The following is a 27,094-nucleotide window of genomic DNA, read 5'->3' as shown; positions in this document are numbered from 1 at the left end:
TTGATAATTGTAATATTGTAAATATATAAATGTCAAACTAAAAAACCAAATAATTTGTTACATTTCTATGGTTCTGTTGTATTTTTTTTAAAATATACAGAAGTTTTTATTGTTTTTTTATGTTTTTTACTGACACTAATAATATCTACCACAATACTCACTCAATTTGTTCATTAAACAATTAAGAATATTTTTAAGAGTCTGATGATGACCTAAGCCGAAATTTAATAAATAACTGTTGTGAGAAAAAGACATGTCTTTAATTTTTATTTTTCAAAAAAACAAAAAAAATTTAAAGTTACCTAAGTGAAAAAACGTCTAATGTGCAATATAACATGCAGTTCGGCCCTGCTTTTTCGCTGCAACTCCACTACTCTCGCCTATCTCAGTCTATCGGTAGTTCTGGCATCACCGCTTCCCATAAGGCTCCTTTATGAATTCTTAACTTGACACAGACAGTAGTAGTATCTAAAACATAATTTTCACAATGAATGAATATTGGTGAAATTATTACAAAATAGTCTTAAACTGATTTATACTTAAGATTTGTACATATTTCAATTAAAACTTTGAATCATAATAATTTTTCTAAAAAGATTAAATTATTAAAAGGTAAAATAATATTATTTTCTTTAAAAAATTTTATAAAACGCAAAAATTTAATCCTATTCTACGACCACGCGGCATCTACATATAAAAATATCTAAAGTTGCATTTATTGCCCCACTCTTTCATATTTTAGAAGCAATGGTAGAGCCACAGCTGACATGACCGCTCCTTAGTGGTACCACGTGCAACACGTGCGTTCCACTCGTCCCACTTTTCCTTATCTATATCCCACTTTTTGCTCACTTTCAAAAATAACAGTGAATGATTCTTCTATAAGCGTCTATATTCTTTGATAGTACATTATTTTATACTGTGATTTATATTTCAGACACTTGCGTTTATATTTTCTGCAGAGATAATAATGTAAGATATATCACTGATCCTTTTTTATTGTATAGTGGAATGTTATTTTTTTTGAGGTTAGTTTAGAGAAAAACAATACCGAGTTTACCGAGAAGCATAAAATCATGCAAGGCTGCCGATCTAGTACAATTGTACTATTTCTAGTACATTTTTAGCACATGAGTACAAAAGTACATTTTGTAAGTTATCCACCCATTTCTAGTACAATTATTACGCAATCTATTTTATACGGCTAATCAGATATATAAAAATGTCAATTTGTGTAGTTTATGAAATAATTTTTTATTCCTTTCATTTTTCTTTTTTATGTATAGATAAAGGCACAAAACACAAAACCGGGTAATGCAGGTACCTTATTCCATCTACTAAGGCAACTTTAGACCGATTACTGTTAGATGACGCTGCATGTGATTAATGTCGGTGTCGGTAATACAGTTACAGTCTGTACCTACACAGTGTGAATAAAGTTGTCATTTTTGTATTGTTTTTGCAAAGAAGATATTAAGCGTCTATATTCTTTGGTTTTTGGTTGCAATTTGCTAAATTCTTACAATTAAAATGGACAAGTAAGTAAACAATAGTATATTTACAGGAAGGATGTATACAAAAAATGTTTTTTAGATTTGTGAAACGATTACCCATGTTGCCGTCTACATCGACAAGTGAAATAACTGAAATCCCGACACCATCTACATCAAAATCAGTAAGGGAAACACAATGTGAAAACATGAACGTTGCTGAATCAGATGCGGCCGAATATTCTTCGTCCAATGAACAAAAAAGTATTATAAAAACTATTAAAAAACGATACCCTCAAAAATATAATACTGGATGGGAAAATGAATTTGTATGGTGCAAAAAAGCACCAAATAGTAAGTATCCTTATTGTATATTGTGTAATAAGGAAATTAGAGGTAATCGGGCCCATCTTAATCGTCACCAACAGAATGCTATACATCTGAAAAATGAGACACATAAGAAAAACACTGTAGCTATTGATGTATCTATAAAAAAAACTTTTTTAAAAAATGAAACGTTGGTTAAACAGGGTGAATTAAAATTGGCAGTGTTTATTGCAGAACATGACTTATCTTTTAAAACGATGGAACATTTACCAAATTTAATCAAATCTATTTGCAAAGATTCTGAAATTGCAAAGGAAATAAAATGTAGTCGTACAAAAACTACAGAAATTATTAATAACACAATTGGACCCTACGTTAAAAACCAAATAGTCGATGACATAAATAGAACAACATTTTCAATCATTATCGATGAAACCACAGATGTATCGACAAATAAGTGTTTAGCCATACTCGTAAGATATTTTTCAATAAAATTGAAAAAAGTTCGAGACAGTTTTTTAGGGCTGTTAGAATTAAATGATGGTAGTACAGCAGAAAATATATTTAATGCAATTCTACTTTTTTTTAATTCAAATAATATTAATATTGAGAATATGGTGGGTTTCTCTGCTGATAACTGCAGTACCATGATGGGTCAGCTAAATGGAGTTCGAAAATTGTTAACAGACCGTTTACCGCATCTAGTTGTTGTTGGTTGTACGTCACACTGGTTAAATTTATGTTCTTCTAACGCATGTTTAAAACTTCCTCGATCTGTAGAAGATTTTGTTAGAGACATATATTCACATTTTAATTTGAGTGTCAAAAGATTAAATATTCTTAAGGAATTCCAAGAATTTTGCGATCTAAAACCACATAGACTCCTCAGACCATCACAAACCAGGTGGCTATCATTACAACAGGTAGTGGATAGAATTTTATTACAATATGATGCTCTCGTGTTATATTTTACAAATGCAGTGTTTGAGGATCAAACACATAAAACAGATAATATTCTCAGTGCCTTAAAAAATAAGATGTATAAAATGTACTTGTTGTTTTTATCATACGTTTTAAAAATAGTGAATGTAGCAAATGTTGACTTTCAGTCAGAAAAACCACGATTACATCAAATCTTACCAAGAATTTCGGCACTGTATAAACAAATATTAAAAAATTATATGACTGTTACGTATGTTAATAGTACAAACATACATATTATTGATCCAAATGATTCAAGACATTTTGTGTCTATTGAAAATATGTATCTGGGATTTCAAGTTCAAGAAATTATAGATAATAGTGGTGAGGAAATTAATGATAAAGACTTGCATGATTTTCGTTTACGATGCCTCCAGTTTTATATAGAATTGTCAAGTCAAATAAAAAATCGCTTTCCGTTCGGAGATGAACTCTACCAGCAGTTGACGTGGTTGGATCCTATAAATATATTTTCTGAAAATAAAGTAATAAGCATAATAAAACTTGCGAGAAAATTTCCAAATATTGTATCACATCAATATCTTGAAAATTTAAATCTGGAATGGCGACTACTATCAGAGTTGCCAGAAAATAAATTTAATAATCAAATGGATTTGGAAGAACTTATTTTGGAGTTGGATTCTAGTAAAAATCCGTTGGGTGTACCATTATTTCCAACTTTATGTAAGTTCCTCAAGAACATATCTTGCTTACCTCATGGCAGCGCAGCAGCAGAAAGAGTTTTTTCATCATTAAATTTAATAAAAAGAAAAAATAGAAATTGTCTGAGTACCTCAACGTGCCAAAATTTATTATTAACAAAAGAAATAACGAAAACTCTAACCTGCTTTGATTGGGAACCACCGAGTGATCTACTTAAGCAGTATAAACGTTGATTTTTTACTTTTTATTCAAATTATTGTTTTTAAACCTTAAATTTTTAATTTTTTTAGTTTGTTTTTACATTAATACATACTTGTTTTTTTGTATCGTAGAATTTAATTAGTTTGTTAATTTGTAGCAGAATTTTTTAAAGTTAAGTTTTAAAAACTAATTTTGTAAAAGACAAAAAATATATAATATCTGTTTTCTTTCAAATTTCCCACCTCTTCCCCTACTATTCCCCATTAATTTATTCATTGGGTACCAAGGTTAGTAAATAGACAGGTTTTCTGGTAACTTTACACCAATCAGCGTCGAGAATCTAATGGCAGGGAGAATGCTACATTCAAATTCATTTTCCTTACTCCTTGTAGTATACTCCTATTAATCTATGTATATTGAAAAAATACGTTTGGACTTTTAATGACTAATTATTTCATTCAATCTTTAAAAAATGTGGGAGATAAGTACCTTAAGAGTTACAGAAATCATAAAATATTGCAACTAAACATGTAGTAGAATAGCATTACTATATTAAATTGGAAGTAGATTCTTTCTTGTGTATACATGTGACTAAAACATATATACTATATTAATAATGGGTTGGATACAATTTACTTTCTTTTTAATTATTTTGGGTACATAATTTTGAATTAAAGATAAAGCATGTAGTGGATTATTATAAATTAATCCAAACAAGTAAACCATGCTGAAAAAGAGATTCAACTAAAGATTTATTTATCAGAATTAGTAGTTTTTCCCGTAAGTTCAATATATTTAAGGAACATCTGATTATATTACTGGATTATATAATAGAATATAAAAAATATTAAAACATGATTCCATTAAATGATACCTTTTAAGTAGTACATATATTATTAACAGTAAATTATAAAAAAACTATAATTCCAGTATGATAAAGGGGATTTTCACCATTTTTATATATTCATCTGATTAGTAATTTTTAATGACTGTTGAATTTATAAATGATTATTTAATAGGTTTTGTTCAAAATAAAAAAAAACATCTTATTTCATGACGTTTCAGTTTATTTATTGTTTAATCCATCTTCAGATAGCTGCAATATTAATTTATTATAATTTTAAATGAAACTATTACATATATATATATATATATATTTAAATTACAATAATTTTTTTTCTCCTCACTCGAGGAACATTCTGAATAAAATAAAATGAAGGAATCATTTAAAAAATTAGGATGACACGAGTTAAAAGTTTTTATTGATAATATAATTAATTCACAACTTTTTTCATCTTTTTTGCCTTCTGTCTATTATTTTCATTGGAAGCCTTTCTCTTTTTTTGCTTTTCTTCCTCTAGTTTCATATTAAGAAAATTAATCCAGACAAATATCCTTTGTCTACAAGAAGATTGTATTAATTCTTTTGGTATATCTTCTACCTTGGTCGCATTATAGTCTGTGGTTTTTTTTTAAATATCCTCTTTCTTTCTGAATAAATCTCGATGAAGTTGTTAAAAGTAAGTATTCATTTTAAAAACTTTATTGTTCCAATCTTTAGAGGTTCTGTTAAACCGCCAAAACATAAATTTTGCAGGAATGAGGGCAATCGACAATAATTATGGTAGTTCTATTCGGCTTGGTGTGTGTATTGTCCCAAAAACGGATAGTTTTTCTTAAGTTTCTTTGCCAAGAATCCAGCAATATATATTGACATCTCATTCACAGAAGATAGATGGTCATGTAGGCCAACACGAGTTCTCAACTAAAAGACAAATATCAGATGATTGCGATATACAAAAATTATAATACAGATACGTCTATGATACTTACTTGAGAGAAGAAATTTTCCAAACAATTTTGGTTTAAACAATGGGTCAAAATATAATATTTGCAACCCACTGTTGCAATGTGGATAATGCAATGTTTTCCTTAAATAAATATAAGCTCGTTTACTAAAGTATCTTAAAAGCCCTTGATAATTCAAACTCAGTTTCGCTTTCCAGTTTAGTTGTCTTTAAAGTTCTTTAAACCATGATTTAAGATTTTTTCAGTATCTTCTTTTTCTAGAAGTTCTTGTTGAAGTTTTAAGTTTTCTTCTTTCATGTTCCTTAGTTCTCTTTTTAATATATCTAATTTTGATTCTTTATTACATGAAGGTATTTCTGGTAAATCAATATGTTGTGTAGGAGTATTTGTTTGTATTGCTTTTATCTGCTCCTCTTTAGTATCCTGTAAAATTATGTTCGACAATATCTTTGTTTTCTTTCCTGGCCATGCGTTTTGATCCTACACTTATCTTTTTTACGTCATCTTCATTTGGCAGTAGAAATAACAAGGGAATTGCTAAAATTAAAAGTTTTAATTACAACGAATTATGTGAAGTTAATATTAATGATATTTGTTTGTTTTTTACTTTATTTTGTAAAAATCAATCACAAAAATAACTCAGTCAATGAATTAACACATTTTTGCTGAACATTTAAATGACTATATCTACTTACCATTTTTTTCAGCTTTTTAGGTTGTATATATGTTTAATAGTTTAGCTTTTAAAGCATCCTCATAATCTTCCATGCGAAAGTGTATTATACTACAAACTCTTTTATTAAAACAGGACCACTTATCCTTGCTCATCCATTGCTTTTGAATTTTTTGTAAATGTAAAAAACATTAAATTCCTTCCATCCTTTTTGGAATTTTTTGAATTATTTTTGCAGATTGCTACACTACAAATATTTCCACCAGTCATCTGAATCAATAAAAAAAATTTAATTAAGTTATGTTTTTCCTGCATTAATCCCAATGTTACCTTTACTATACAATACAGAAGAAATAAAATCCAGTAAGACACAACCACATTAAATGTATCTTAACATTTGTATAAGAGTTTTGGGTCCAAGTTGTATACTAAAAATCACTCAATGATATCTATAGATACATTATATTTCAAGATATTAACATAAACTAAAGCAATAACGATATTTAACAACAAAGTATATTCTTCAAACCACTTACACTTACAAATCATACTCTGTTTTCAAACAATTCGTAAAATTGACCCCCCTGGGTGACGTCACGGTGACATATTTCATTCTGTCAATGTCAGAGTTACCATGCAACCTGTCACCTGTCTTTTACTACCTTGCTTGGGTACAATCTAGTACATTTTATGAATAATTCTAGTACATTTCTAAATATTTTGACGGCAGCACTGAAATCATGTTTAATCAAACTGAAGTAAAACAAGAAGTTGATGAGACGATTTGCAAAAGAGAAATAGATAATGAAGTTCTACAGGATGAGACCTTTAAAATTGAAATTAAGGAGGAGCCTACCATGGAAAGTACACATGATACATTTGATTATTTAGACGTTAAGAAATGTCCTATAAAAGCTGAAATAGAACAAGATGATGGTAAGTAAATAAAGAATATTTATTACATATAAACTCATATTATCTTGTGAGTACAAGTCAGGTCATGCCATAATTTTTGTTCCTCATACATTGAACTCACATTGTTTCTATGAATGTAAGTCAACCTCTGGTTATATTATGAAATGTAAAGAATATAAGTATACTTTCTGAAAAACATAATTATTTAACTTATGCTCTTACTGGTTATCACCTTAGAAATATAATATAACTTAAATTAGAAATACTTATAATTCAAGTATGGTTTGGAATGATCATTCTCAATTAATTGGTATTAGTAATCAAAACAAAGGAACTTCTGATAGTTTCTATTGAAAGATCTGTATTTGCTATAAAAGACAAGTTGGTACAGCCCAATCCCTGTATATGCACAAATGTGCGACAATTTTTAGGCCATGTCTACAGTACAACAAAATGAATATTGTTAGAAATAAACATGTTTTTATTATAAATACATAGGTATTTCGTTTTCATAAGTAGACAGTTTAGATTTAAAAATTTTCTAATTGGAATTTTGATTATTGAAAGAGTATAAAACTACATTATTGTGTGAGGAATATGGTCATGTCATAAGTATTTATTGTATGATCATTTACCATGGGCATAGATAGTTTTTGATGTAGGGTGAGGCAAACAATTTATGAATTGGAGGTAAGTACATTACAAAATAAACTAAATTTACTGTCCACAGTAGATTTCGAGAAATTTAAAATAATTGTATGTAAGTATTTATTGCTAATTCGTAAATGTTGACTACATCTATCTGCTTTCTACACCATGTGAGGATTTAAATACAACTATTTTGCTAGGGCAATATGTTAGTATACATGTCATAATCAGCAAAATAGTCATGAATTGCAGTTGCTAACCTTGCGGAGGTTTAGTAGTCTGTGAAATATTCTCAACTTGGTAGAAAGTATTCCAAAAGTACATTCAATAAATCTTCGTGCTCAAGTTAACCTGCAATTATGTATTCTCTTCGTTGATGATAGAGTTTTTTTCTCCAAATGGTCTCATTATATTAAAGGATCATAAACTATATAACACCAACAACTATAAAATATGGCATTTTGCAATTGTTTTCTTGTATGTGACAATCTGGATTGGGAATATCAAGCTTATTTGAAATAAAGTTCTTGTAAAATACTTAATGAGTTTAAAAAATGCTTAAATCACTGTTTTTGTCAAAGTCTCCAATATCAACAAATGTAAAACAATAATTCGAGTTGCACATAACAAGTAGTTGTATTGAGAAGAAGTGTTTATAGTTAAAATAAAGTGAATGACTGTGTTGTGGCAATGGTGGCTCGTGACCTCAGTATGTAGGTAGGCGACCCATAAACCTTTAGATGTATATGTATATATGTATATATATATATATATATATATATATATATATATATATATATACACATGTCCAAAAGTTTGGAATGTGTACAAATAATATATCTACGCCTATGGTGGTTTTAAAATTGTTGTTGATATTCATTCTAGACCGTTTTTAAATAAAAATGATAAAAAATTTGAATCGTTTTTGTATGATTTTGGTCATATTCAGCTGATTAGCGTATGTACACATTATTTCAGTCTTTGTTTAAATTTGAATTGAGCCGTTTAAAAATGTCTAAAAACGTGATATCTCATTTTGGCAGATCTAGAGTAATTGCTTTGTTACAACAGGGCTTTAGTCAAGTTATATCGCGAATATTGTTGATGTTACTCAGAGTGCTGTATCAAAAATTAAAAAAAAAGTCCAAGATACAAATGACGTCAAGGATCGTCCCAGAAGTGGCAGAAGTCGATGTACAACAGCAGCACAAGACCGGCAAATAACATTAATAGCTCGTAGAAATCGTCTGGAATCTACAAGTGGTATATCCAGAGAAATTTCTAAGGCTTCAAGGACTGAATATTTCCCGGCAAACAATAACACGCGGACTAAATGCAGTAAATTTGTATTGTAGAAGACCACTACGTGTTCCTAAGCTAACCTACCAACACAAAATAGTAAGTTTGCAATGGGCTAGAGAAATGGTGCATCATGGTCCTAGCTGAAATAACGTGATGTTTTCTGATGAGTCAAAAATTGGGTTGGTATCTAATTCGCGAAGAACACTGGTTTGGAGGGCCTCATAACGACAAGCCCGACTAGAAACGGCCCAACCGCGTGTCCCATTTGATGGTGGCAGTATTATGGTTTGGGGTGGTATTATGAGTGGTACACGGACGCCACTGCTAGTTCTGGAGAGAAGAGTCACTGGTTCTGTGTACATCGAGGAAGTTTTAAATCCTGTCGTACGTCTATTCCGAGGGGCAGTAGTTGATGAACTTTTGTTTATGCATGACAACGCACCTCCTCATCGAACGGCAGCAGTACAAAATTTTCTGAAAGAAGAAGGAATATCTAAATTACAGTGGCCTTCGAATTCCCCCGACATGAACGTTATTGAACATGCTTGGGACATTCTCAAAACACGCATCAAGAAGCGAAACAATCCCCCTATTACACTTCGAGAACTAAAAGATGCTGCTCGTGAAGAATGGGAGAGAATTACGCAAACCAAGCTCGACCAGTTAATAGGCAGCATGCCAAATTGCCTACAGGCCAATGGAGGAAATACTAATTATTAGTTTTATTAAAAATTATTTTTTTCTATATTAATTTATTTTTAAATGTAAGTTGTACATTGCATGTTTTTCACTCCAATAGAATAAATAATTTTTTTGCATATCGTTTATCTGGTTTTGAGATTTATTTAGTATTATTGAGAATTAAAACAAAATAATGTTTAACTATTCAGACGATTTTACATATAAAAATCAATAAAAAGATGAAATATTCCAATATTCCAAACTTTTGGACATATGTGTATATACATATATATATATATATATATATATATATATATATATATATATATATATATATATATATATATATATGCAAACAACACAGTTTATTAGGGCTGCAGTCAGTAGGTTTGGCCGGGATGTTATAGAAACACTATTTTGACTTTTGGTCGAGCTTTCGGAATTCTTTTATTCCTTCTTCAAGACACTGTAATTAGAAGAAAGTGTAAATATTTACAACATATCTCAAATTGTCATTACAACTTACTAGTCGTTGAGATTATTTTTCTAAAGCTACGACACTCGACATTAAAAACACACATATAAAATATAACATTTAAAATAATGGACAATATACATTTTAAAATTTAGTTGGAAAGTTAAAATTTTAAAATTTTGTTAGTGACATCTTTTCATGGTGTGTTTTGACTGATCCATAGAGAACAGAAAAAAAAACGGGTGTGGCAGTCCAGTGGGACTGCCAGTGGAAGTTACACTTCTATACACGCATTCGCCGTTACAAATTTATTTGGGAGTCAATCTGCACAATCATTACATATGTAATTTTATAGGTAAGACATAGCAGAAAGAGAAACAGAATTAATAACAACTTACTAACAATGAAGGATTGGATCAATATTTTGATGAAAATGTATATTTTTATTTTCATATATGTATGAAAGGAGTTGAATGCAAAATTTTTTTACACATACTCTGCAGTAAAATTCATTGTTTATTTTGTTATTAATATAATAATACAATACAAATTAAACTGCAATATTCATAAGTATTTAAAAATGACAATAATATACATAAAAAAATACACTACAATACAGTGCAACATAATTCCATATATAATAATACAATACAAATTAAAATGCAATATCCATAAGTATTTAAAAATGACAATAATGTAATACCATTAATAAAAAAGTCCTCCCCGACTGGGAATCGAACCCCGGTCTCCCGCGTTACTGGCGGGTATACTGACTACTACACTACCGAGGACATAACAAAAATTTATTTCAAAATTGACAGTTCTGGATCATACAGTGATTTATTGAGATTATTATTTTGAAATACAAAAGAATAATATAATTATGAACATTTAATAAATAATACAAAACATATCACATAAATAATAATATTAATAAATATTTTATTATATGTATAATATTATATGTATATATATCTTTATATAATATGTATAATATTAAATTATATATACAAAAGGAACATTTTTATATTCGAGAGAGGAAGAGAGAGAAAATATATCTTCTGTCTCTCTCTTACTCATTATCTTACATATGTAATAGTTTCACAGATTCACTCCCATACAAATTTCCAACGTGGAGCGCGCGTATAGAAGTATAACTTCAAAAACAAAAATAGTGTGATTAAAAAGTAATTAGGAGTTCTTGCTATTATATTAATGGAAGTAGTATCTTAAACCTATCTTGATAGTATGCAACATGTTTTGTATGCAGGTGTATTACGGTGTGTATATGTAAAAGTAAATCTTTATTTTATTTTTGATGTTTTGTCAGTAAGTAACAATAAATGTTGCTCAATTTATCTATGTCTAACTTTTTATTTATACAAGACGTATTAGATTTTATGAAACACATTTCCAAGAAAACATGTTTTGAATGGTTTTTTTCTTTAGCCAGAATACAGGAATCCTCGAAATTAAATTCATGTTTTAAAGTTAATGCATGTTCTGTGAGCGCACATGCGTTTATTTTATTGGTTTTTATGTCGCTGCGATGTGATATTAGCTGAACCCTTTACCTTCTCGGCGATAACTCACTATCTTTTTCGTATAATACAATCGCTTGACCAACTTGCTATGGTGTTAAATTTCGGAATTCTCATTGCATCTCAACACGTTAGGCAAAAGAATTCCGAAACGCGTAAAAAACAAACCTTAAACTGACGTAAAATCGATTGACCATTAAAGGAACTAAAAAATTTACTGATAAAGATAAACATTTAACAGCAAAAACTTGTCAGTGGCATTGTCTTTTGTATTTCGAAATATGCTGTAGGTAGAATTTATTTAGATTTGCAATAATTTCTAAAAGTGTCAATTAGTGCGTTAATTTCTTGGAGCAGTGTATAAGACACCAATGCCCAATTTTTTATTATTACAATTTGTGCGACCTAAACAAGAATGTTTTTTTCAAGCAAGTCTAGATATAATTTCTGAAACCATACATAGTTAACCGCTTGCCTTACGAATTAATTTGAAAAAATATGTGAAAAATGTGACAATTTTTTTATTGGCATATTTTAATATATACTGCGCTCCAAAATTAACGCATAATTTTAAAATTCTTATTTTGAGTTGTAATGAAAAAATGTTTGTTTGTTCTTTTCTGTTTTATGGTTGTTTTAGAACATCTTAAATAAAAAACTTTTTTTTACAAAAAATGTATTGAAATTAACAATATAACATCGTAAATCTAAACATCTAAACAAATAACAGATCTAAACAAACTAACATTATAAGTTAATGACGAAATTGAAATTTTTAAAGTTGAAGAAAATACTAGTACCGTGTACTAGTATCGAGTATTGCCTCCTCTGGCATTTATTACTGCTTGACAACGATCTCTCATACTGAGAATAATCGTTCTGATTTGTTCTTGATCAATTTGATCCCAAATTTCAACCAACCGCAAAAACAGTTCATCTAATGTGTTTGGTGCATTAGGTAGTTGTCGTAGTCGTCTGCCTATGATGTCCCAAACATGTTCTATTGGGTTGAGGTCAGGACTTCTCGCAGGCCAATCCATGGCAGAAATTCCAGCCTCCTGACGATACTGCTGCTATTTGAACTAATTCCGTACGAGCCTCTAAATTAATCCTACCCTACACCATTACCGAGCCGCCGCCATACTGTACAGTCCCTACGGTGTTACACTGTGCGTAGCGTTCCCCAGGCCTTCTATACACTCGGTTTCTCCTGTCATCAGAAAAAAGACGGTACCTGGATTCATCGGTGAACAATATTCTTCCCCAATCGTCATTATTCCAATCTACATGTTCACGAGCAAAATGCAACTGGGTTGACTGGGTGACGTTAAAACGTTCAGCGAGTTCTACTTGAGTGTATCCTTCTTCGCGAAGAGTAACGATTCTAAAACAGTCACTTTCTGACAAATTTCGATTTTATTGCTGCTGGTGGTTCATTTCAACAAAAAAACACTTAATAAATTGGAAAAAACCCCTTTAAACGTTCAGCACAACGTAATCCAACCCAATTAAATTCGGAATAAAATGAAGCAGAATTAGCATGTTTTTAATTTTTTTTGCAAAAAATGGTAAAAACATCAGCGTTTTTTACCGTTCTTTCGATAAATTTTACAATATACCGGGGGTAACAATTAATATATTAGCACAAAAATCCAAACAATAAAATTATTTGATTTACCAGGGTTTCTAAAATTATGCTTTAATTTTGGAGCGCAGTGTATAAAAGTAATGCAAAATGTAAATTAACAAAATAACAAAAAATGAGACATGTTAAAGAAAGAATTAACCCTTTAAAAAAATCAAAATTATTATCCCGAGTTATCTGGTCACAGGAAAATTAAGTGCTCAAAACGTTGTTTGCCAAAAAAAGCATAGGTATATTTCTGTACCATCCGTGAATAAGTGGATAAGTCAATTTTTCGTAAAAACAAGATATATCAATCTTGAAATAGTTCTCCTTCAATTTCGTCAGGTGAATAACTGAGTAATTCAAATTTTCGAGAGCTTACTTGGTAGGAGCCCGTGAAAATTTGGAGTTGACGATTTATTTGGAATCAGAACAGGTATATCGACTTGTCTAATATTGAAATGTTTTAAATATTTGTGTGAAATAATGTATCTTAACTTGACCATCCGTGTACATAATATTCAGTAGATGAATAACTATTAAAGATATATAGAAATACCCACTTGGGCACTGAATTTTGCTTTATTTTTCTTGGTATCTTCAATTACCTGTTTATCAACATAAAAAAATAGTAGGGGGTTTTACATTTGAATGGGGAGTAACTAGATATTCAAAACTAGGCCGTCAGTTTTTGTTTTAAGGTTATGCAGTTAACATGCGAGTCAGTATTTTAACGACTATTAGGTATTTGCATTTAAAAAACCTAAACAGGATCGTTGTTCTAAATGTAATATTTTCGAAACAAAATTAAAAGTTCTTGAGGAGGGAGAGGAGAAAGAGAATATGAGACGAGAAAGATATAAACACCATCAGCTCGCAGACGATGCTTTCAAGGCAAAACAGGTGGATAAGGAGGTTGCGTCTTCAGACACTAAAAAAAAGCAAACACTTTTGATCTTTAACAGTGCCTTCCAACCCCCTTTCTAACAGCGAACACTGTCTTTTATAAGCATTAAATGTGGAAGTTTAACCTTACGATTCACGTTTACGATTTAGCACCAAATCAAGTTACATGTTTCATGTGGGAACAATCAACTGCTGGAAGAGGTGGCAATTAGATCAGCTTCATGATGTGGAAAAGGTAACTTTGTACTCGGATACTTGCGGAGGCCAAAATAAGAACTAACAAAGTTATAAATCACCAAAGGATGCCTGCTGAACAAAGTTTTTGGTCAGTGGGCATACTCACATGGAGTGTGATACGGATCATGCTCTTATAGAGAAAGAAACGAAGAGAAGACACATTAAGCTCAATCACCCTAATGACTGGTATCGCTGGTAAAACCTGCAAAAAGAAGAAACCATACAAATTAGTGGCAATTAAACAATAAGATATCTTGGATTTTAGCAGTCTAAGAAAAGGAGCATTAATCGTTAAAACAGTTAACACGGATGGAGAAAAGTTCCTGTGGCAGCCAGTGCAGTGGTTCCAATATAATAGTAATATTGGAATAGTGAATTATAATCATACCTTAGACGTCTTCAATTCTTTTAAATCTGTAAATTTCCGAAGAAGAGTACTTTGTACCAAGCACATTGCCTCAAATCACAGACAAGCTTCTGCCAATTAGTAAGGAGAAAAAGAAAGACCTACTTGATCTTTTGCGGCTCATCGATGAAGTTTTTTATAATTTTTACCAAAATTTGCCCACTACAGATATGCAAGACTTGGACCCCGATATAGAAGAGTTTCAGTAGTTTTAGTTTCCTTTTCCAATTAAAGTTGATGTTGCGTGTTGTAAAGAAATAAAGTATAAAAAAATGTACAATACATGTATGTTACATATACAGTATAGGTAAAAGTTTATGGTCGGTATTGACTTTACGTGAGATGGACTGAGAAACACCTGTTTAAAAGGAGAGAGGTATATTAGGTCCGGCCTTCATATCGCCGAACATGTATGAGTGGATATAATAAAAAAGGGGAAGTTCAACGTTGCCAAACTTATTGGTTTTATTTGACCTGTTGTCTTTTTAGCATTTAAATAATGTTCTAACTATCAAATTTGGACGAGATGGATTTAAATGTCAGCTTACTGTTTTTTATTGGGAATATGCCACAATTTTACTTTACAATAAGTGTAATAATTTTTCATTTTTCAGATGTTATACATAACATTTTGATTTCCACTTCGGAAATCGTTTTATATAAATAAAATTAATAATAATTCGTATTTTAAGTACGATTTCCGAATTAAAAATCTAAACATCAAAATAAGCTTATTTTAAAGTCACATTGTGCCTTATTCTCATTAAAAATAATAAAATGCACAATAAAATGCTTCATACAAAATTATTTGGCAACGTCTCGTCTCCCGATCTCTCGATTCGTCAAAGCACCGAATCAAAATAAGGATAGAGGTAACGAATAGAGGTGGGTCGTTAAAGTTTTAATCGTAAACCGATTTTCGTAAACAAGTTACTATGATTGTTTAACAGTAGTTTCAAGTAAGATACATAAACAAACATAATGGCTATTATCGTTTATACACAATATTTATTGAAGTGAAAGAAACTAATGAAGAATATATTTACTTTAACTTGAAAAATAAACTAAACAATACAACCCGATATTAGTAATTGTACTACGTCGGATACTATGGATGTAAGGTTACCGTTTGCTAAAATTTTATTGCAAGATTCTTGCAGGCAGCGTACCATAACAATCACTGAACTACCCTTTAAGTATTTTTGGCCACTCATTGTACTTGTTGTTCCTTTAAAAGGCAGTAAAATTTAGGAAAGTTGAGAACAAATAATCCAGTCTTCATTATTTAGATTTGGTCTAAGTCTAAATGTGTTTTTTGCTGAATTATCGAAAAAAAGACTTTTTATTTTATCTATTTGTACACGACAGCATTTAAGTGCGTCCTCCACCAATAAATTTAACGTATGAGCAAAACAATTTAAATGTTTTCATTACAAACATCTTTAATAGCTTTGACCATATTTGAGGCATTATCAGTTACTGCAAAATTTACTTTTCGATTTAGACTCCACTGATTAATAATTTCACTAATTTCAAAAGCGATGTTTTCTGAATTATGGTTTCCAGAAAAATAGCAGCAGCCTAATAAAACCGTTTTAAATTCTAAATTTTCGGCTAAATATTGTCCTGTTAATGCGATGTAACTCTCAGTTGTTCCATATGTCCAGAGGTCAGTAGTAATACAGATATTTTCTACTTCTTTACATATATTTACAATAAATAAATCCTTTGACGAACTATCAATAAATATTTGAAATCGAAAATGTAGATCAATCGTAAATCGGAACTCATTCATTAATCAGAATATCTAGTTATAAAAAACAAAAGAAAGAGTTAAGAAGCTGGTTACTTCTATAAAAAAAGAAAAAGAAGATTGTACTAGTGAAAATCAATAACTACAAGAAAAAGAAACTGATAAAGATGACTTAAGTCCATGGTGTATTTTTGATGAATTTATTGGACATGACTCATCTAAACATACACCTGTATCTAGAGATATAAAAGAAATATCGAAGAATTTGCGCCTGTGACATAAATAAACAATAAAATGATTCATTATCGACGGCGGCGGCCTAAAACGAACGAAAGATTATATTGGTTATAAATTGAAGGATACGAACTAAGAAACATTGAAAAACTTCTTCGTTATTATAATGCATATATAAGGGGATTTCAATTAACACATATACGAGGGGATTCCAATAAATTTCAAATGCTACAAACACAACGAGTGTCCTTCAGCCAATGGACCAAAGGGTCATCAAGAGTTTGAAAATCCATTACAGGAGAAGACTTTTGATGGAATTAGTTGAGAATAATGGCGATCTTAAACTAAACATTCTTGACGCTATCCTAATGATTAGTAAATCCTGGGACGAGATGGCTGGAAGATCAAGGATTGACTGATGATGAAGATGACCTGCCATTAGATGTTTAGGCCAGACAGTTTACACTTACTATCACCTACGGACCGGAAGAGCTAACATATTTTGAAGAAGTTGATAAAAATGTAGCTACAACATCTGGACTTTCTGACGAGAACATCCTGCAAGCAGTTCGTGTAAAAGAAGAAAACAGTGACTCGGAAGTGGAAGCAGAGACAGAACCAGCTCCAACCCCTCAGCAGGCATTGGATACAGCAAAAGTACTGCATCGATTCTTCATCCACCAGGAAGACGATATGAGTGCTGTGGAAGATTCGATGCGTCTTCAGGACAAGGTCAGGTCAGTTCTGTGGAAAGGGAAAAGAAGACAGACCAAGGTGACAGATTTTTTGTTAATGTAGGCTAAATATATTTTACAGTAGCATATTATTTTTTTTTATTGTTCATTACACATGTTTTAATTGTACAGTCATTTTTTATACTGTATTGCTTATATTATTCGTTAAAAAATCTATGTGGAATACAATGTTAATTCATTTACCGAATACCAATACCGAATTTTGTCTCTCTCTGTATAACGATCTCTCCTTATAACGATGAAAATTCTTGGTCCCTTGTATATCGTTATAGAGAGAACTGTATAGTATCTATGTTATGGACATTGGAAAACATAATTATATCTCTTTTATCTCGCCATCGTAATGCTAATAATTTTCCACGTTGATAACCAATGATATTTCCTTTTTGGACTTTTTTATGAGCAAGAGTGGCGGCATTTCTTTTCTATGTGCTTTTGCGGTTCCGTGAGTGTCGGGTTTTTTTTTTGTAATCAGAAAATCAGACAGTTGAGGAGAAGAATAAAAGTTGTCAGTTATGAGGCAATGACTTAATTCGACTAACGGCTCCATATAAATAGTGCAATTTGCGATGTAAATCCGTACGTTGCATAATTTTGGTTGATAACAGTTCCTTTGTCGGTAAATATTATAAATGACCAAACATAACCACTTTTAGACTCACACAACATATAACTTTTTATGCCAAATCGAGCTCTCTTGAGCGGGATGTATTGTTTTCATCCAAGTCGTCCTTTGCATAACAACAAACTTTCGTCTATTGTAACGTCACGATCGAGAGAATAGCACTTCCTAATTTTTTTTGAAAAGTGTTCATAAATAGTGTTCATAAAGTGTTTGTAACTCGTTGGGTCCATGATATTTTGAAAATGCCAATGCAGAAGTGTTAAGAAGGCTACAAAGGGATTGCGAGGTCATAAAGCACATCAAAACAAGAAAGCTGGAATATTTAGACCACATTACCAGAGGTGCGAAATATGAGATATTAAGGCTCATAATGCAAGGTAAAATTAAAGGTAAAAGGAAGACGAAGAATTTCCTGGCTGAGAAACCTAAGAAAATGGTATAGTTGCAGCTCAGTAGATCTTTTTAGAGCAGCCGCCAATAAGGTACGGATAGCTGTGATCATAGCCAACCTCCGATATGAGAAGGACCTACAAGAAGAAGAAATTCATAAATAGGCCAAATTTTATTCAGTTTGGGATTTGGATGTTCGTTTGGTTTATATTCTTCGTTATTAGAAAAATGTAAATATTTTTTTATTTGGCAATATCTCTGATAGCTCATAGCTACTCTGAAAATGGAGTTGATATTGTGGCGTGTAGTATAAAGGCAAGTATAAAGCAAGCAGCATTCGAAGCCCTTGGAGAAAAAGAACATATAACAAATAAACAGCACTAGTATGAAATAAATGAACCAACAAAAAGAATAATTGAAGAAAAAAGCAACTATACAGAAAATGGCTGACTACAAACAACGATGAAGTTTATAAAGAATATAGAGAAAAAGATAGAGAGGTAAAAAAACAAATAACACAACAAAAGAATGAAGAATGGGAAAGAACCTGTTTAAATATTGAAACATACATAGTAGGTACAAGAACTTCTGAGTCATGGAAAGTACTGAGAGGATTGAAACAAAACTGAAAAGAAAAATTAAATTGTGAAATATACAGGACAAAGAATGGAAGGACTATTACAAGGAACTATTAACAGAACAAAGACCACAATTCATTGGAAAAGAAAACGGGCGAAGACTAAGCAGATGCCCACAACAAGAAATAGAAATAATAGATAGGGAAATGAGAACGGCCATAAAAGCAATCAAAAGTAAGAAAGCACCGGGACCTGGAGGCATCGCACCTGAGCTTATAAAATACGGATCAAAAAAATTACACCGGATTATACAATGGATATTTCAGAAAGCCATAAATGGAGAACAGCTCCCAAAGAAATGGACGGAGGCATATATGACATCTATATTTAAGAAAGGAGATAGAAAACGATGCGAAAACTACAGAGGAATAAGCGTAATATCATCAATAGGAAGATTATATGGGAAGATACTGCGAGAAAAGATAGAGCAAGCGATAAAAGGCAAAATCGGGAAGGATCTCACGGCAGGAAGATCATGCATAGACCACATATACATACTGGAACAACTGTTGGAAAAGAAAAAAGCAAAAAATAGAGATATACATTTGGTATTTGTGAACCTGAGAAAGGCGTATGACTTTGTACCAAGGTCAGAACTATGGGAAGCAATGTACAAATTAGAAATACAGACGGAACTCATAAAAACTACAAAAGCTCTGTATAAAGAAAATAAAGTGCCGATTAAAATTGGAACAAGAATCATAGGAGACTTGACCACAACAAAAGGGCTCCTGCAGGTTTGTTCCACATCTCCAATCCTATTCAAAATATGATAAGAGAAAGCCTTGACTACATGAAAAAGAAAATGCGAAGGCATGAGAATACCGGTACGGAACGAATACCTATATACGTTAAGCTTTGCAGACGATCAAGTAGTGATTGCACAAGACCAAGACGACCTCAGCTACATGATGAAGAAACTACAAGAAGAATATACCAAGGCTGGCCTAGATATTAACCTCGCGAAAACAGAGTACCTATCTACAAGTGAAGAAGACAAAAGATCTACAGATTAACGACAACGTAACAATCAAAGGAAAGGATAAATTCAGATACTTGGGGTTTATAATCACGAAAAGGGCAACAACAGAGGAAGAAATTACACAAAGATTAGGACAAACAAGAACAGCAATCCGACAACTTGACTCAGTATGGTGGGATAGACACCTAAATATGAAGACAAAAACACAGATTTTTAAAACATTAGTGCGAAGTATTATGACATATGTGACTGAAAATTGGATCATAAACAAGAAAAACAGCAGTAAGATAGTAGCAACAGAGATGGAATGTCTGCGAAGATGCTGCAGAGTAACAAGAATGGATAGGATAAGTAATGACGAAATAAAGCAAACAACATCAATAGAAACAGACATACTAATATATACAGAACAAAAAAGACTAAAGTGGTATGGACATGTAAGAAGAACTAGCGACAGCAGATGGATAAAGAGAATAACCGAATGGAGCTCCATAGGAAGGAGGAAGAGAGGATGACCCCGAAAATCCTGAAGGAACGAAGTAGACGACGCCATAAGTAAGAGAGGCCTAACCGATGGAGAATGGGACAACAGAGAGAGATGGAAACGGTTGAGCGAGGGAAGGCAGTGAATATTGTAGAATCTCTGAATATATATATATATATATATATATATATATATATATATATATATATATATATATATATATATATATATATATTATGGCTTATTCTGACCAATACAGTTGTTGTTCTGGCTTTTTTATTATTCTCTGTAGAATAACTAAACCAAGGAAAACACGTATTTCAGCGTCTGTAATTTCCCTCCAATGTAATCCTTTCGACGTAGCTGGAGCATTTCTAGTTATTTGTTCCGCATACCGATTGGTTTCGGTGGTAATGTGAGCAATAATACTATCGCCAACAAATTTATTGAGGAAGTGTAAGACGTTGTTTGGCTCTGGAATTTCAAAATTTATAGAAGATTTCCCATGATACGGAAATCTAGGTGGTGGTGGCGGTGGCGATAAAATATTTATTTCACACCGTTCACGTGCTGCTGTTACATCAGTATCACTATCATCTCAATCATTAAATTCATCAAAAACACTTTCGGTATCATTTTCGGAACCTGAACGGCTTATACTATATTCTGATCCACTACTTTCGTACTGATAATGTTCGTCTTCACTATCACTATCCAAGAATACCGCACAGTGTTCATAGAGAAACAAACTGCGATACACTTTTTTCAATTATCAGACATGTACTAACTCTTTACCGTTAGCTATCCGTACCACTGCCCTCAGCGTGATGGGTGGAGGTTTGTCACAGGAAGTTTCCCCACCATCGTGTATAATACACCGACAACAAAATAGACGAGTTAACACGTTTTAATATACATATTTTATGCCACTATTTAAAACGATTTTAAACGGTTTGCTGCTGTTCAGCTGTTCAGTCAACATTCAGCGCTAGATATCTCGGGTTAATAATTTTTGTTAAAAATTATTTGGCCGAGCATACTCGGGATAAAGCGTTAAGCGCTTAATTTTCATTTAATTACATAATTCTGATTTAACAGCTAATTATAATTTCAGGTTTCTCTTGCAAAGATATGAAAACTGATGTCAGTAGCCTATTACATCTTGATAGGAGTTACAGTAATTTGAACCCATATATAACTTCCAATACCAATATGAACAGTGGAGGACAATGTTTTATATGTATCATTTGTAGGAAACCATTCTCAAACAATTATCGTTTAGAACTACATATGAGGATACACACTGGGAAAAAAACATTTGAATGTGATATTTGCACCAAACAATTTTCAACAAAGGGAGAGGTAAAAATTCATATGACAGTGCATACTGTCAAAAAACCATTTGAATGCACTAAAAAGTTTTTAACGAAACAAGTTTTAAATACGCATATGAGAGTGCATACTGGTGAAAAACAATTTGAATGTGAAATTTGCACCAAACGGTTTTTAACGAAATATCTTTTAAATACGCATATGAGAGTGCATACTGGTGAAAAACCATTTGAATGTGAAATTTGCACCAAAAAATATTCAAGAAAGGATAATTTAAAATTACATATGAGAATACATACTAGGGAAAAACCATTTAAATGTGGAATTTGCACCAAACAGTTTTTAAGGAAACAAGTTTTAAATGCGCATATGAGAGTGCATACTGGTGAAAAACCATTTGAATGTGAAATTTGCACCACACAGTTTTCAACGAAACAAATTTTAAATACGCATATGAGAGCGCATACTGGTGAAAAACCATTTGAATGTGAAATTTGCACCAAACGGTTTTTAACAAAACAATTTTTAAATACGCATATGAGAGTGCATACTGGTGAAAAACCATTTGAATGTGAAATTTGCACCAAACGGTGTTCAACGATACAACTTTTAAATACGCATATGAGAGTGCATACTGGTGAAAAACGATTTGAATGTGAAATCTGCACGAAGCAGTTATCAACGAAACAAGTTTTAAATACGCATATGCAAGTGCATACTGGTGAAAAACCATTTGAATGTGAAATTTGCACCAAACGGTTTATAACGAAATATCTTTTAAATACGCATATGAGAGTGCATACTGGTGAAAAACCATTTGAATGTGAAATTTGCACCAAAAAATATTCAAGAAAGGATCGTTTAAAATCACATATGAGAGTACATACTAGGGAAAAACCATTTAAATGTGGAATTTGCACCAAACAGTTTTTAACGAAACAAGTTTTAAATTCGCATATGAGAGTGCATACTGGTGAAAAACCATTTGAATGTGAAATTTGCACCAAACGGTTTTTAACGAAACAATTTTTAAATGCGCATACGAGAGTGCATACTGGTGAAAAACGATTTGAATGTGAAATCTGCACCAAGCAGTTATCAACGAAACAAGTTTTAATTACGCATATGAAAGTGCATACTGGTGAAAAACCATTTGAATGTGAAGTTTGCATCAAAAAGTTTTCTACGAAACAAGTTTTAAATACGCATATGAGAGTGCATACTGGTGAAAAACCATTTGAATGTGAAATTTGCACCAAACGGTTTTTAACGAAACAATTTTTAAATGCGCATACGAGAGTGCATACTGGTGAAAAACGATTTGAATGTGAAATCTGCACCAAGCAGTTATCAACGAAACAAGTTTTAATTACGCATATGAAAGTGCATACTGGTGAAAAACCATTTGAATGTGAAATTTGCATCAAAAAGTTTTCTACGAAACAAGTTTTAAATACGCATATGAGAATGCATACTGGCGAAGAACGATTTGAATGTGAAATCTGCACCAAGCAGTTATCAACAAAACAAGTTTTAAATACGCATATGAAGGTGCATACTGGTGAAAAACGGATGTGAAATTTGCACCAAAAAATATTCAAGAAACGATCATTTAAAATCACATATGAGATCACATACTAGAGAAAAACCATTTAAATGTGGAATTTGCACCAAACAATTTTCATACTGTGAAATTTTTATACAGAAAATTTTTACATAATTCTAGTTTAAAACCTCGTATGAAAACTCATACTTATGCCACAAATAATGTGCGTAAGATAGACTACCACCGAATTAAGGGCATTATCAGACACACATCGAGTAACAGCTTTGGAGAGTGAACACTCTAACTTCAACGCCAAAAATCTCTAGATATAATTGAACACTCTCTAATATTTTTCATAAACCCATCTAATTAAGTTATATTATAAAAGTTTAAATTTAATTGTTTCTGAATACTTTTACTTATATACAATTAATATAATTATTACAACACGGATGCCTAATTCTTGTATTATTACAATTTCCACGACCTAACAGAACATATTTCCTTCACCTAGCCTAACTTTGAGTACTTGTGATGTTGGAACTAGTGTGTGGAGACATCTGGACGGCACATTTACGCATGCTTCTATACGTCGGCACTAGTGTGCTGAAATCAATGAGCCTTTGATACACACTATTATTTATACACTACAAACGCTCCTTAATTTCGTCACCCATGCATACAAAAAGGTGGCTGTAAGCAAATTTGGTGGTATACGTATCGTATAGTATTTATAAAGTTAGTTGAAACACCCAATAAACTGGTTGTCGGCAAACATTAAAACATTGGGAACAGAATAAGGACAATTTTAATGGTATTATAGAATGACAATAGGACATTAAAATAGAATGAAATTATATATGAACTCAAGAGTTCGTATGTTTGCCCCAACGGTTCACTGTTTATAATAATATTTATACATTTTGTTGAGCAAGCAAGTGGAAACAATTTTTAAGAATACCACATATAACTAATGAACACTGAAGATTGCTCACGCCTCCCCTCCAGTTAATAATTGGTTGGTTCAAGTTAGAACAGTGAAATTGTGAAACTGACGATGCTAACTCTACATTAGCAAAAGCTTGGATGCAAAATAAAAATCCAGATATATTTAAATACGAAAGTTTATTTGATGTCTCATTAAACTTAACATTGTTTATTTATTTGAGAAAAAGAATAATCAAAAAATCAAATACGCATATTATGTTGAAATACGTTTTACTGTGTCGTTTGAGAAAGAAATTTTTTCTACTTTCTTACAACTGTCTTCACTAAGTACGGTACTACAAGCAGTAAGTAAACAAGGTTTAATTACTGACTCACCAATAGTATGTGGTTTCTTGTCTTTAACTATCAAAAGTGCAATTTTGTATGATGCTTCCACAGTTTCTCATTTTCAACACTAAAAATTTGCAGTAGAGTCAAGTTTCATACGTTTTAGGCTGCTTTTTTTGGCAATAAAAAATTCTGGGCCTTTATCTTCCAAAGAAGAATGGTTTGTAATTAGATGCCGTTCCAAAAGTCCGGGGCGCATTGCATCATTACTAAGAACAGCATGGCAGTTGACACACTGAGGTAAATGACTGCCGTTTTTCTCCATAAAGGTAAAACCATACTTGATATAATCGTCTGAATACAATCTTTTCTTTGGAAGTGACTTAGCCATTTTCAAAGCTGTTACACAACACTATTAAATAATTCACAAACAATCACTCTGTTGAGACTGACGCGTGAGACGGAGTCACTGAACTGGAGCCAGGAGTGCTTGCAATACAGTGTTGGTAAATATACTTTGCGCTCCTACGATGTTCCCGTACACAAGACTGTCGTGTTTAACTCAGGTTGTGTGTTTGAGAAAAAAAAACAATTTTAATCACGTTTAAATAAAGAAATATTTATAAACAAAATAAAAATACAAAATATTTTGGTTTTTAACAAAATATATTTTAATTTTTCTTTTTTTTTTTCTTTGTACCCTCACGCCTCTTCTGAAATTCTCTCACGCCCCCCCTGAAATTCTCTCACGCCCCGCAGGTGGGTGCGCCCCCAGGTTGAGAACCACTGGTCTAGTTGACAAAGTTGTGTTCCGAAATAATTTAACGCACTGAGCACATAAACAGACTATAAATATAAGTTTTACACATAAACCTTTAATCAGGATTATAATCATCAGAACTAGAGTCAGTGCTCAAATTGAGTTGAATAATAATTGAGGCGGTTGTAGGATCCATTATGGGGTATTCATTTTCTTTGTCGATAACATGGGAAATAATTATTCCAAGTCTCACTATCGAACACCTCGACTGCTTGTCATATGTTAGCAGCACTGCGCTTAATGCCAATGACTGATTGCATTTTCTTAAGCGAGTCTTTATTAGTCCTCATAATTCGACGTGAAAAAGAAGAAACTCCTAGCCGTCTTCTAAGACAATTATTAAGAAGCAATAAGTACCAAACAATACAACCAAATTCTTTACACCGATGCCTCAAAAAGTGGAGAAAATACTGGCTCTGCTGTCTGTACCGAAAATACAACTTTAGCTGTACACCGACTCCCAGCCACTTGTAGTATTCATACTGCAGAATTATAGGGAATCCTTAAAGCTTTTGGAAGAATCTACCTAATAGCAAATCTCTAGCAATATGCACTGATTCTCTTTCTTCAATTCAGTTATTACTAACATATACTCATTAAATCCGATAGTCCAAAAAATTCAACATATCTGTCATCAACATCACACCAGAGGAACATCAATAACCAATCTTTGGACCCCATCTTATGTGGGGATCAGTGGAAAGTAATCTGGAGATATCGCAGCGAGGAAGGCATGTTGTTCTGACTTACGCTTAGAAAAAATTCAACTTCATCACGACCTAACAGCAACTATAAAACAAAAAACTTTGAAAAAATATTGCAAACCCACTGCAATGGACAAAACACAAAACTGCGTATGATCCAACCTATTGTTTACTTACAACAACAGACGAGCAGGGGCAAAATCATCATTCGAAAAGTTCGTATATATCACACCCTCCTCAATCACGGATACCTCATGACTTACGAAAATCCACCTGCTTGCGAACATTGTGATTCTCATCGCCTTACAGTAAAACATTTGCTCATAGAGTGTAGTTATTATAGATTTTATAGACTAGCACATAATATAAACGATAATCTCAAGCATATACTTAGTTCGCCAAATGTTTATAGTGCTATAATTGACTTTTTAAAAGTTTACAGATTATATCATCTTATATAACAAATAATGTAAAAAAATATATATTGTAATAGATTATAGTGATTTGTGATGTAAGAGAGTGTATTTAAATAACTCTAATGTGACTTACTGTATTTAATTTCAATGTAATACAATAGACGTTTTTGTACTCGTGTCAATGGCCGTAGCTGTCGAGGAAGATTAAGTAGGTTAAGTAATAAGTCTTTCTTTAAAGGGACTCTTTTAGGAAGGCGT

At 31.9% G+C, this 27,094-nt stretch overlaps 3 protein-coding genes and 1 long non-coding RNA gene across 4 annotated transcripts in view; 3 read left to right on the top strand and 1 right to left on the bottom strand.

The window, feature by feature from the left end:
• The first annotated feature begins 907 nt into the window (after window positions 1-907).
• Window positions 908-25,663, top strand: LOC140449627 (uncharacterized). The gene is made up of 4 exons (XM_072542867.1): window positions 908-972; window positions 1,029-1,079; window positions 6,888-7,080; window positions 21,858-25,663. Exons 2-4 carry the CDS (start codon window positions 1,077-1,079, stop codon window positions 23,651-23,653), a joined length of 1,992 nt encoding a protein of 663 aa, XP_072398968.1. The 5' UTR covers window positions 908-972; window positions 1,029-1,076; the 3' UTR covers window positions 23,654-25,663.
• The window catches only part of LOC140449628 (uncharacterized), a 71,804-nt gene continuing 45,719 nt past the window's right edge, over window positions 1,010-27,094 (top strand). The window contains exon 1 of the mRNA XM_072542870.1: window positions 1,010-1,028. The gene's annotated coding sequence lies outside the window, so the exon portion shown is untranslated. The remainder of the gene's footprint in view (window positions 1,029-27,094) is intronic.
• Window positions 1,426-3,876, top strand: LOC140450390 (zinc finger protein 862-like). Its single transcript, XM_072543988.1, has 2 exons — window positions 1,426-1,538; window positions 1,594-3,876. Exons 1-2 carry the CDS (start codon window positions 1,531-1,533, stop codon window positions 3,692-3,694), a joined length of 2,109 nt encoding a protein of 702 aa, XP_072400089.1. The 5' UTR covers window positions 1,426-1,530; the 3' UTR covers window positions 3,695-3,876.
• Window positions 4,976-6,706, bottom strand: LOC140449631 (uncharacterized). Its single transcript, XR_011951846.1, has 4 exons — window positions 6,475-6,706; window positions 6,167-6,414; window positions 5,496-6,008; window positions 4,976-5,427 (listed from the first exon to the last, which is right to left on the bottom strand). It is a non-coding gene; the product is annotated as an uncharacterized lncRNA (long non-coding RNA).

Source organism: Diabrotica undecimpunctata, chromosome 9 (genome assembly GCF_040954645.1).
Source record: "Diabrotica undecimpunctata isolate CICGRU chromosome 9, icDiaUnde3, whole genome shotgun sequence".
In the NCBI taxonomy this organism is placed as follows: domain Eukaryota; kingdom Metazoa; phylum Arthropoda; class Insecta; order Coleoptera; family Chrysomelidae; genus Diabrotica; species Diabrotica undecimpunctata.
Note: the sequence above shows the minus strand (reverse complement) of the source record. Positions and strands in the feature narration are given on the sequence as shown.